This window comes from Chrysoperla carnea, chromosome 4 (assembly GCF_905475395.1).
Source record: "Chrysoperla carnea chromosome 4, inChrCarn1.1, whole genome shotgun sequence".
NCBI lineage: Eukaryota > Metazoa > Arthropoda > Insecta > Neuroptera > Chrysopidae > Chrysoperla > Chrysoperla carnea.
In genome coordinates this window covers 65,492,536-65,506,501 of record NC_058340.1, presented here as the reverse complement: position 1 = coordinate 65,506,501, position 13,966 = coordinate 65,492,536, and the positions used below count along the sequence as shown (strand labels likewise).

Below are 13,966 nucleotides of genomic sequence, written 5' to 3'. Positions count from 1 at the left end.
ACCACACCATTGAAGCCGCGGGCACAGTTTGCAAACAATAAACTATTATACATGAAACTTTTCAAACTTCCCAATATATGGAAGACATTTTTATATTCTTATCGTTCATGTTTTGTATCCCATAACACTATACTACAGTAGAATCTCGATAACTGGAATTTCACATTTTTCTCTTGAAATTACAGTAGAGCCTCGATAAATCGAACTCAATAAAATCAGGAATGTTCCGATCACTGGGAAGGTAGGGAGAAATTCATTAGAAATATCCTTTTAAAGGAATTGTATGTATTTTAGCGAGACTGTACACACAGAATTAACGAGTGTAATTGTAATGCTATTGTGTTTTTAGAATAATAACAATGAATCATATTAGATCTTTATACAAACAAACAATATTATTTTTGAGTGATTGGTAGAGATTAGTGTGGAAAGTGCGGAAGTGCGAAAAGTGTTGAGTGTTCCGATTTTTGAGGCTCTACTGTATTGAGGCTCCGGCTAACTGATCTGTACTTTTAAAGAGAAAATCCGCACGAGTTTCACACAATATTTTTTTTTGTACAGTTCGGGATTAGTCACACAAAAAACAGTGCAAGAAGAGAGTACTTATTTGAATTAAAGAGAATTGTTTACGCCTTTTATATCATAATTAAAACGTCAATTATAATCGAGAGACTTTGATGATTAATAAATTTGTATACAAGAGTTTAGTAAACAAACAAAAATAATACATACTTATTCTAAATAAGTAAAGAAAACGAATTTTTTTTACTGCAATTGATGCATACTTTATTCAGTTTTTAGGTGTACAGTTTTGATTTTACCAAAACATTTTAGATGTGTTTCCTATAAAGTTATGCGTATTATTTTGCTTTGTCAAAGGACCACCCCATATGACTATGTAAGTTATCATCACATAGTTTCGAAATAAGATTGTGCGTCTTTTGAATAATTCACATATTTAAATTCACAACTCTTCTAACACTCTATTTCTCATATTCTAAGTATTTCCTCCGTTATATACATTATACAAATATATCTCTATCTTTATTTATTCATTCGTGTTTGATAAAATTGTGGTGAAACTGTGTGAATACGTCGATTGTAGTAAGAATCGTTAGTTTATAATAGATCTAGTATAATTGTAAACCATCGATAGACCCCTTTATAATCGATCTAGTATGATTGTGAACCGAGATTATGCACGAATAATAAGATTTGCAATCTAACGGTTTTTTTTTTTTTTTTCGTAGGGTTATAAACTAACAATAGCTAACTACTAGTTTATAATTTAACGATTTTCAGTCGTTAGTTTATAAACTAATATGCACGCTATCGTTCAATCACTGCTTAGTGTATATTATTATAGTTTATTACACAAGTGCTTAAGTGCTTTGAGTCTAAAGTGAATCAAATCAAAATAAATAGTTTGAGAGATTGACTACGGAATATGCTAAATTTATGAAAATAAAATTTAAAAAATAAATAAATGTATTGACATATTATTGTGTCATTTCTAGTACCACATAGTAAACAAATCAAATTACTTACTCAAATTACAAAATAAATAAAATAAAGTTCGAAAACTAAAGCCCCGACTCATGTTCAGCTGAAATTATTATGATCAATAAAATCGTCATTACAGTCGGGGGATCTCTAAGATTAAACAGTTTTCTACAGTACGTAAAAGAGGTTCCCCGAGTGTATTGACGATTTTACTGATCATAGCAATTCCAGATGAAAATATTTTCTTGTTTTCATACTTTTAAAAGCAAGATTTTGTAAGAGAGTCGGGGTTTTAGTTTTTGAACTTTCATTTTATTTAGACTATTTTGCTGTTATAGTTTTGTATTAAAGTATTACAAAATATATTCGAAAAGTACTAATTACGCCCTTTCAACACGGTATCGTTAAATTATAATTTGTTTTTCGATCATAACTTTATGTCCTCTAGAAAGCGCCATATTCAATGTAATATGACGATATCTCATTTGTCAAATTATGATAAGTAGTTTGGAAGTAGGTGCGAACAGATGAATATTGCCATATTCGCCATTGTATAGTCGGGGTAAAAAAGGTCATTTCTTCAAGTGAATTTCATATCGTTTTATTTAGTGTCAATAAATAAATGCAAACATACATATGTTTCATTTTTTATTACGTCAAATAATCAAGTTATTATCACATTTTATTTTCAGACTTTAGTTAAATAAATATTTATTTTTAAACTTTGTCAAGGCTTTAGACAAATAAATATATAATTCATAAAAAATTTTGTAGTTCTATGGGAAATTGTTGTTTATTTACAATCTTTCTAGATTTATTATAAACTAACGACTTTTACACTAACCCGGTGACATATAAAAGATTATTTGTTCGAGGTAGTTCGAGGTTAATTTCAAAAAAAAATAATAAAAAATATAAAATAAAACCACACGATTCTTATTGCTTTATGCTTGGCTCAAAACTTCAATTTACATAAATTGTGCAGAAAAATATTTGAATAAGATCGAAATATAGGCCAAATGTTTTTAGGAAAATGATTTTAATTTGAGAAAAAACAATTTAATCATTGAAATTGCATCATAGACTAAGATTTCTATGTGATAGATTTTATTCATGAATTTCTGCTTTCGAGAGTAGATATATGAAATTTTTGCAAAAGCTGATATAATTAACAGAATATTTGGGAGAAACCCGCATGAAAATGATCCTAATTACTATTAATTTTAACTATTTTTAACCTCCGAATCAAAAAAAGGGATGTTGAAAGTTTGACAGCTATGTGTGTCTGTGTGTCTGTCTATGGTATCGTAGCGCCTAAACGGATGAATCGATTTGGATTTTTTTGTTTCGTTTGAAAGGTAATTTAACGGGAAGTGTTCTTAGATACGTTTCAAGTGCAAGATTAGAGCTCCGTTTTCGTAAAATTTCTCAGGCAATAAAATGGAATAGAATTTTCGAATTCTTTAAGCTAACAAAGTCAATGCGGGATCAATTTTTTTAGAAACTACAAAAATTCCTTAATGAATATTTGATCGTTGAGATGTTAATAACTCGATAAGTTACAAAAACGATCATTCTGAGACTTCCTGGACTGATGGCTTTCTTTTATTAAATATTCCCAATTCCTGGATGAAATTTTATTTCATAAATACTTAAAAGAGGATAATTTTAATTTATAAGTATTTTCCAGATTTTTAACACCATTTATCATCAAATTATCAAATAACTTTAAAATTATTATAAAACCTTGAAGAGTTATCGTCCCACGGGACAATCCAACCCTGTTTACACAAACCTAATGTAATACATAAAAATATAAAAAATAAAATATGAACACATATATAATACTCACTTTAATCGTATCACGCAATATGGCAATTTCTCTTGTTAAATGTTCATTTTCGCTAAATAATACTTCCATTTGTTGTTGCATTTCAATACTTGGTGCACGCATTCTCATACGTAATTCTTCTTCTAGTTGACGCACTAGCATTGCTTGTTTCTGAAACAAATGAAAAGAATAATTTTAACACTTTCTTTCACTCGTTGTCACTCATCTAACTAAGATCAAACTTGACACCAATCTTGCCAAGCCGAATTTTTTAACCTTGTCCCTGACTAACTGTAAATTCTTCCGAGGGAAAATGACTTATGATGTCAAGCTGTCAATATGACAGTCATAATTTAAATTGTAAATAGCAGTGACTGCTATTGAAAGATAAGGGTATTTTAATTAGATAATTCATTCATAAATTTGAACAGTATTGCGACAAATTACTATGGTTTCTTAATATATACCTATCTTTATCCAATAACTGCAGAAACCCAGATTAAGCCTGTTATCGTATTTCTATTTTAAACTATTGTCTCATGGAAAAATGATTGTTCCAATAACAATGTCTAGATTATTTAACTTGCAATGTTCGATTGAAACTTGCTTTTTATCAGATTCTTGAAACTTGTAGACTTTCAAACTTTCAAGCAAAAGTTTTTAAGCAGAGGCGGACTGGTCATACGGGAAAATTCCCGACGGGCCAGTGGCTTCAGAAATGGAAAACGGGTAGCAATGGAAAATATCTGCCAGCGATTCACTATATATTTCAAGCGTAAGCCGTTTTTCTACCTCGAAACTGAGGCCCAACGTTGTGTAAACGAAAAATCCCTATAATTAAAGACTGTAGTCTATCATGTATATAATATTTAATCACCATAAAAAGCACACTTTCATACTTTACCAATAAAAAAGCTACACAATAAAGTCGTTCCATTTTTCTTTTTTTGCTCATCGGATCGACCTTTTTATAATTTTCCAGTGGGCCGCTTTTAAGTACTCATCTTTTTGATCTAGACTTAAAATGTTGTTCTCGCGTATAATGGTATAGTTAAATTCTCAAATTTTTATATTTTATGGCTTGAAAAATCAAATTCATGAGCTCAGAATAACAACACACTTTTAGTGATATTTTCGCTATATTATATATCGTAACCTTATTATTGATTATCCTTCGTTCTGTAATGGTTTCATTTACACGATATGTCGTGTAACATTATTATTGTTTTTATAAAATATTGTATTTAATGGTGGAAGCGCAATGAATTGTATTATTGATATATGTCTAACATTGATTATACTTCTTCCTTGCGTTTCCACCATTTTTTATATACATTTATTATATATCTTTGAATGTCATTGGTAAATACAAAAATAATTTTGTAATTATTCGCAATTCTAAGAGAATATAGAGAGTTCTTTAATGGCAGTTGACGAGGGTATAAACATAGAACATATAATCTCTTTTTCTAATCATTCACAACACTAGTTCGTAGGCCATTAAGTAGAAATTCACTTTCTATGCTGTTTAATGATATGTTCTGAGCTAATGTTTAAACCGTCCTCTCGCTAATTCTTATAAAATAAATAAATTTTTTAGAATTGATTATTTTATACAGGATATTATAAGTTTAGACTATAACGTCTAATAACGGTTGGAATATTAATAAAAACAAATCAATTTTTTTCACCAAATGAAGGTAGTTCATTTCAACTAATACCCAAGAATACGTACTCAAAATTTTAAAGATATAAGTTCAAGAATTCTTAAAATTGGTCTATAGGCTCTGCTATAATCTATCTTTTAAAAAGAAATAGGAAAAATAAAATAAAAAAAGCTTTTATTTTGAAAAATCAAATAACTTTTGTTTATTCAGAATATTTAAACATTAAAGCCTGTTAGTTTTAAATGTAGCTTAAACCAGAACTAGCCCTTGTGTTGGACTTGGCTTCACTTTCGAAATATGTATCTTTTAAATATTCTAAGGCGTTCAGCCTATTAATTTATAAGTTCTTCTCTACCTATATTACCCTTAGGATTAAACTCATATATAGACTCTATGGGCATCATATCCATCTTTTGGTCCAAGAGAGAAAGAAGGCGAAACAGGAATTTTTAGTCTAAAAAGCTGCTTTTGGATAAAAAATTCTTAAAATTTAACAAAATTTTATCACAAACACATTCTTTGTCAATTGAATCAATGATAAATTCAAATCCAAGGAGGACATATGGCCAATTTTTTTAGGATTGTTTATCAGAGTCTCGATAATCAGAAACGATCAGTAATCGAAACACTTTTCGCCCGCCCGTACTTCCTATACAACTCTCTACCAATCAAACGAAAATGATATTGTTTGTTTGTATATACATCTATATTCAAACTCATTTTGAATTCCTAGCTAAATACATAAAAATGATAGGTCATTGGGGAATATTTTATGAATCACTTTTATATTTTATCAAAGTTTATGAATCACTTCTGTGTAAAAGCATTAATATTTGAAAATAAATTTCCTGAAAAACTATCTCTTGTATTTATTTTTATATATAAAAGTTAAAAACAAAAAAGCTTCTATTACATAAACGAGAAATAATAAAATAAAAATCAATATACGTATTTTTATAATATTTGACATAAATTCTGTGTGATTCGATTGGTCTGAGAGCCAGTGATTTGGTAAACTTATTACAGTGTTTTTTTTTTTAACCAAACTTAAATATATTTTGGTCAATTACACTCTAATACTCGCCGAATATAAATTAGGGATTCATTTTCTAATCTTTGGTATTTATCGAGTCAGTCAAATGAATAAAGTCAGTCACATACATATTAGAAAAACGTAAAATTTCGAACGAGTTTAACGTTATAGTGACCGTGCTTTGCTTTAATGTGCGGACTTGGAACCGTTTTAGGCGTTTTTGACTGTTATTTTTCTTTATAATAATAGAGTATATCCTAAAGTCTCACACTATCAAGACGGTTGGATTTTGGATAAGACGGTTGGATGGTTGGATTTTAGATAATTCTTTTCTTATTGAACTTTTAGGTATGAAGTACGCCTGGCACCTGGGAAGATTCCGTTTACTGCATTTACGAATGCGCATTCTGGAAAAATCCCCGGAAAATTTCTAATTTTAATAATATTCCAGATTCTGATTTTAACAATATTCTAACAATTTAAAAACCACGTTTTCAAATAATTATAGTGTGACTGTAATTTTAATCTTATATATTATTTCTATAGCTTGTTTTTTTTGTCACATCGAGAGATCTTGCTTATTCCTCTATAAATTTTTCTGTTTTATCTTCTTTTTAAAGCTTATCGTGCTGACTAATGACGAAAAATAGGCTCATGGTCTAAAAACAAACCATTAAAAAAAAAAATAGGCTAGAGAAATTATATTAAGATTTAATTTTGTTCAGTATGCAATTCGTATATCATATTTGCAATAAAATTGCCTATAAATAAAAAGAAAGTAAATTAGTGTTGATATTTATCACTAATAGATTATTTTTTTAGCCTGTTTTTAGCCACGCCAATGCGGAATTTAGCACGGGTCTAGGTAGTATGATGTAGTTTTATAATTAAAGAATGTAATTCCGACAGAATGTCTTGTTTCATCCCTACTTTAATTCAACAAGGAATAGAAAATCCGAAATTAAGCAGTCCTAAACATTAGTCATTACGTAAAATTCATTCGAAATTTTTCGCCCTGCTAGTGTGATTCCGTGATAACGTAAGATTTATCCACTTATAAAAATGTGGACGCTCATTTCTTGTCATTTCATGAACAAGAGAGTTATTGGCCAAAATATAAGTAGGCCTTGTTTAAAACTGTTATTTTTTCACTAGCTCTTAGACTATAGTACTTCACTTTAACAATAATATTATTATAATAATAATTATTATTATTGTTACAAATAATAATAAATTATTTATTCTTAATGAATTTTTAATATATTTTTTATTGATTTTATTTTATATATTATACAAACTTTTTGTACCTATATAGTCAGAGTCATAGGTAGTTGCATAATTAAATTTATGTATGTATGGTTATTCGATTTAATTATGAATTATATAATACCTACATTTGTATAAAATATATCCACAAATATATATTTATTCAACCCTAAAACGCTAATTGGGTGTGTAATTATTCTATATGAAATCAACTAATAAATATTTAATTTTTAACTTGAATATCTATCGCTATCGCGTAGGAAAAGGAATATATATTTAATTTTTATTAAAATGTATGCGTAGGTTTTTAAAGATTATAACTACCTACTTCAAAAGGTTTTATCAAGGGATCTATTTTTATGATGAAAGTCATAATCTCTTACAGCTTCCTTTTTAAAAAAAAAAGTTTATGTTATCAAAAATTTTATTAAACCGGTGTGTTTCTAAAAAAATTTAAATAAAAAATACTTTTTAAAGGACAAGCTTTTATTGTACTTCAAAGTAGAAAATAGTTATTTCAAATTTGAAAAGAATGGCCCAAATTTAGTAGGATTGCATACTTGGTTTATCAAAATTGGATAAAATTTGGATGTGATCGAGCAAAATTAAATTTTTTGGATTCTGATGACCTCATTAAGTTAAAAAAATCGATTTTTTGATAGCAGAAGCAAATTTGATCCGATCTTATTGGAATTTTTTTTGAAACCCACTAATTTTGGGCCATTCTTTTCAGCTGTGATTTCAATTTTTCGCTAGCTATCGCTTCTGTGCTTAATTCCGGGACCAAGACTTTCTTGAAACAAATTAGAGCTAGGTTAATTTTGATCACAAATTTGAAAAGAATGGCCCAAATTAAGTAAGATTACATACTTGGTTTATCAAAATTGGATAAAATTTGAATGTGATAGAGCAACATTAAATTTTTTGGATTCTGAAGACGTCATCGAGTTAAAAAAATCGATTTTTTTGATATCACAAGCAAATTTGGTCCCATCATATTGGAATTTTTTTTGAAACCCACTAATTTTGGGTCATTCATTTCAGCTGTGATGTCAGTTTTGCGCTACCTATAAATTATTTGCTTAATTCCGGGACCAGGACACCATATTCTTGAAACCTAAGAGAGCTAGGTTAATTTTTATTACAAATTTGAAAAATATGAACCAAATTTAGTAGGATTGCATACTTGGTTTATCAAAATTGGATAAAATTTGGATGTGATAGAGCAAAATTTAATTTTTTGGATTTTGATGACGTCATAAAGCTAAAAAATTCGTTTTTTTTATAACACAGGCAAATTTGATCAGATCTTATTAAAATCTTTTTTGAAACCCATTCTTTTCATTCTTTTAAGCTGTGATGCCAGTTTTTCGCTAGTTATCACTTATGTGCTTAATTCCGAGATCAGGATTCCACAAATATGAAAAGTATGTATATATACTACCATGAAAAAAGGACTGTTTTCAATAATTAATGTTTCGTAAATCGTACAGAGAATCGACTTGAAAATACAGAAGACGTATTAAATACTCATTAATTGACACACAAAATTTCATAGTTTTGGTAACACTTTCGTTTTGGTATCGAAACGACTTAAGTGGACCTTGTATGATCTGTACCTTACAGGTACATTGCCCATATAGGTATGTAGAATTGTAGATATACATTTATTATGAATAAAGTGTAAACAAGATATTGACCCTATAAATTCAATAAAGGACAATTTTCCTTTTTTAATACATTAATTATTTAATAGAATAAAAAAATGTTGTCTTTTTGGGTAAACTTTTTAATACAAATTACATAGGTGGGAAAAGGGTGGACAAAAAATGGGATATTTCCAGAGTTTTATTTTATCTTATTATTAAATATAACGGTATACGTGTTCATAAATTCACCTCATTAGTCCATTTCCGATTGTCCGTCTGTCTATGATAACGATAACTCAAAAACGAAATGAGATATCAACCTGAAACTTTTGTAGCGCACTCAGGACGTAAAAAGTGAGGCTAAGTTCGTAAATGAGCAACATAGGTTAATTGGGTCTTGTGTCCGTAGGACCCATCTTGAATACCGTTAGAAATAGAACAAAAGTTTAAATTTAAAAATAAAACCAGCCATTTTCGATCCTAGAAACTTGAATAAAAATCAAAAATGTACAGAATTACATCAGGTAAGCTTTTGTATGCAATTTTGTATACATCAGCTAAGCTTTTTGTTCTTTATTTTAGTGGTTAAATTTAATAGTTCCCATAACTCCTGAACTAATGAGTTTTGGACAAAAGTTCAAAAGGCATTTCCGACTTAAAATTTTTCAGAGAATACACTCTTAAGCTATGATCATCGAATCACGGGACACCCTGTATAGTCTATACAGACAGTGTATATGTAGGAGCTGTGAATCTCATCAGATTAAAAGAGATACGGAGCAGAACTTCGGATCAATGAACTAGTTGCTGCACATATAAAACAGTACAAAATGCATAGTAGATAACATACTGACCTAAAAAAAAAAAATTAGCAAAAATAGGGAAATTTTACATCCATTTGACTGTGATGTGTGTACTCACTACTCTATATATGAATATAGACTCAAATCACATGGGATAATTACAGGATCTCATTATTATTTTTATTATATCCTGTCAATGGGAATGACAAAGACAACCGTTCATTATAATAGACCGTTATAGTGTATAGTAGAAGATATACTCTATGGCTTCCTGTGTCCTACTTATTAAAAATAACAATATTTCCTTTTTACAAAAAACCGAAGAAGCATCTCCGAGTCAAACCAGCACTGTATGCAATCTTTTTTAATGAATTGAATAATTAATTTAGTCTATGATTATTCTGTCATAATAAATTTTTAGAAAAAAATAAAAGATAATTATTATAAAAGAACGAACTCCCTCCAGATGAGTGTTGTGGTGAAAAATATATTTTTTAAGTAAACCAACTGAAAAAAAACAATTTACTGAGTTTATTATTGTAATACCCTGTATAAAAAGTGTAGAATGTCAGTGCTTGCATTATTTTTTATAAATTAGAAGAGTTTAAAAAGCCAACACAATTATGACGGCCTTTCGGGCCTTATTTATTTGTTTTTCGAAAATTTCAAAGGTAAATTTTAGTGATTTACAAGGCGGGTCTTATTTATGAACCCCAATTCACTTTTTACGTCCTGAGCACGCTATAAAAATTTCGACTTGATATCTCTTTTCGTTTTTGGGTTATAGTGTTCAGGCAGACTGACAGGCGGACAATTGAAAATGGACTAAGTAGGTGCTTTTGTGGACACTTCTTTAAGCGTTACAAACTTGGGTAGTATACCTTGATATATATTCATATGTACAGGGTATCCCTTTATGAGGATTACGATCTTCGTTGTCATAAGCGTCTCAAGCTTTTATTTAAAGTGTGCGAGATTCAAGTAAAACATTAATTTTCTAATTTAAAGCTCATGACGATTAAAGCTTCTTTTTTGAAAAATTATTTTTGTCATGAAATTTTTGTTCAACTCTTAAAGTAGAGACTAAATTTTTATGGCTTTTGAGTCATCTTTATATGGACTCAGTGTATAAAAAAAATGAATACACTTTTTGTTAAGCTCATCTGCTTTTTGAAAAATTGAGAAAAGAAGGTATGTAATATGACTAAATTAATAAAAATCGAGTTTTCTATTTTCGTAAATCTAAATTAATAAAAATGATAGGAAATTTGTAACTATCGAAAAGGTTGCAAAGCGAAAATTATCAATTTTCTTTATTACCAAACTTTTCTTTATCAATCCTTCAAAAATAATGGTAAAACAAATCATGAAATTCTTCCTTGATTGTAAACTAACGGCCCATTAATTTAAGACTTAAATGAATTAGCTTTTTATGGCCTCTACCATATTCATATTATATTTTATATATACTCTTCAAATCGCTTCCACCATAATTCTTTTTCATCAAAAAAATAACTTTATAGTTTTATATTGTCATCGGTGGCAAAACTTATCACAGCCGAAAAGAAAGACGTTGATGAAAAATCTACATTTACGAACATTGCAAGTTAAATAAAAGTCTGTAAAATTCCCAACTACCCTAAATATTTATTTCATTTTCTCTACTTTTCTAAAAAATCAATAGATTGGCACCTCGACTTTAATTCTCTTTCGAAAAATTTCCAAGATCATTTTCTTAATAAATAAATTTTCAAAATAAATTTTATTTTGTATATACCTTATGCGTAATTCGATATATTTTGTCTCTATAAGGAAATGGAATTTAAACCGAAAATTTTGAAAACCTAAATATTCATAAAGGGCATTTTAGAAAAGTTGACTGCAACAAATTTCACTTTAAAGAAGATTTAGGTGAATTCGAAAATAATTTCAATTTTGAATTTAATTGAATATTGAAAAATGTAGTTACATTTTCGCAATAATTTTACTAAAAAACTTTCAAGGAAAATCTTGCAATAAATATTCGCCTAACTATTTGGTAAATATTAGGCTATAAATTTTAAACTATTATATACGGAAATGCTAAAATCTATTACCGAAACAAAAGGAAATTAAAGTGTCATTTGCTTATCTGATTTTAATATCAAATTTCGAAATGAAATATAAAGATCTTATCTCTTATCTAATTATATTGTTAAAGTAATAGTTGTCAAAAAAAAAAAAAAAACTATAATTTTTACCTTATTACCTAAAAATAGGGAATGGGTAAAATTATTTCATTTTATTATACTCATTACCTTTTTTTACTGGACCGAGAAATATCAGTGAATTTAGATATTCAGATACCATCAATATGGCGGACATTAACCGATTTAATATCGATTCTACAAAAATGTTTATTGAATATTATAAATATCTTAAGATATCAGCATTAACATTAATTAAAGTTTTCATAAAAGTAATGTTTGTTGCCCTTTTAAAAATAGTGCCAAAGGTCGTGCATTAACCTAATATAATGATTGTTCATCTATCGTGAGATCTGAGAGACATCTGCCTATGGTTGTTGACAGATGAACAAACTAATCAGTAAAATTCCCCCTACTCTTTCCCCCACTACTATAAATACTATTACTACGAATAAAATGAAATGAGTAATTACCTGATTTTCATTATTTAACAATTTCAGTTGATCGTTAATTAAACTGTATTTAGCGGATTCTTCTTTACGCAACGCACGTTCTTTTTTCAATTCTGGACTCCAAAATGTTTTAATGCTGTGCATACTGGAGCCTAATTTTTGATTTGTTAATTCTAATTCTTTTTTCAAATTACCAAGCTCGCGTTGTAAATCATTATTTTGATGTTGTAATTCTCCAATGAATGGTTCGCGTGATGATAAATGTGGATTTGGTGATTGACGTGCTGATCTTGCTGATCCCCCATATAATTCTTCCTCCAAATATAAACCACGCTCCAAACTACGATCACGACCACCCCGATCCAGCGATCGTTCACGTGGCTCTCTGATTGGCATGAATTCACGTTCATGAGCCGAATCGCTCAAGATTCCGGTTGCCCGGTCCAACGATTGATATCGTACATTCATTGGACCTACGCCCGTGGGTCGTGTCGCACTACGTGATCTATGATGACTTCCTGGCCCTGTTGATCGGCCACGCTCGTCTAACAGCACCGGACTGGCAAGGTCATCCTCACGACTGTAATATGGACTCCCCATTGTTTGATGATGATATGATGAACCGTAACCTGTATGATCTGGAGAATTATTTCCTGAACGAGTTTGTCTAACAGCTGATTTTCTACCTAATGGACTACCGCGTCCTCCTGTTGTTGCAGGATAACTGCGTGACGGTGAACGATCTACAGTTGGAAGTTCAGCGATTCGACGAACACTACGTGGAGATCGATTTCCACCACCACCAATACTGGAACTACCATAGGGATCGCGGGACATTTCACCGTTTTCTCAATAATATACACTTCCGCTGCTTCAGTTGCTGCTTCTGCCTCAATTCACGGTGGCCGACTTTTCCACCCTTCCAACCAGATACAACGATCATGCTTTCCAGATAATCATTGAAAAAATAGGGTCAAAATGCCCCTTAGGCTATTCCAAAGAAATTTTTACTTAACGTAAGAAAAATTTTTGGATTTAAAAAAAAAATCACTTGTTTATTTTAATCACTCTTTCGGAAACATTTTTTATATCAAGTTACTTCGTTCGAATTTAATATAAAAACGAAATCCAAAACGCGACGCATACAAGAAATTACTTACTAGAAAACACACAAATTTAAATATTATTCGAACTTTTTATTTCTTAAAAAAATTAATAAATTATAAAAATAATAAAATTAAAAAAATCAGGCACCATTTAACTAAAAAAATAATATGCTCTAGTAATTTTGTAGCGACTCTTCGAAATAGGTCATCATTCGACTTACAACATTAGAGTTTACTATAACACCCATAATGCATTTCTGACTTGATTCCTTCATTTATTGAGATTATTTCCGGGTTTGCAACTACACTTACAGATCTATATTCAGAGTTGACAGGAAATGGTAAAGAAAAACTCAAAAAAAATAAAATTTTTATAGAAAAAAGAAGAAAACAGAAAAAAATGAGAAAAATTTCACTTCAAATTTGAACGTTTCGTTTCGTTTATTTAATGAACACAAAATCGAGATGGT

At 29.4% G+C, this 13,966-nt stretch overlaps 1 protein-coding gene across 3 annotated transcripts in view; it reads right to left on the bottom strand.

Moving 5' to 3' along the window:
- LOC123298500 (ELKS/Rab6-interacting/CAST family member 1) overlaps window positions 1–13,430 on the bottom strand; it is a 46,838-nt gene extending 33,408 nt beyond the window's left edge. For 2 of the 3 annotated variants that reach the window (XM_044880520.1, XM_044880521.1), the window contains exons 1-2: window positions 12,412–13,430; window positions 3,356–3,505 (exon numbers count right to left, since the gene is read on the bottom strand). In XM_044880520.1, the coding sequence (XP_044736455.1) occupies window positions 3,356–3,505; window positions 12,412–13,227 (966 nt within the window). In that variant the 5' untranslated portion in view covers window positions 13,228–13,430. The remainder of the gene's footprint in view (window positions 1–3,355; window positions 3,506–12,411) is intronic. The other variant, XM_044880522.1, reaches the window with a different exon arrangement.
- Between the last annotated feature and the right edge of the window lie 536 nt (window positions 13,431–13,966).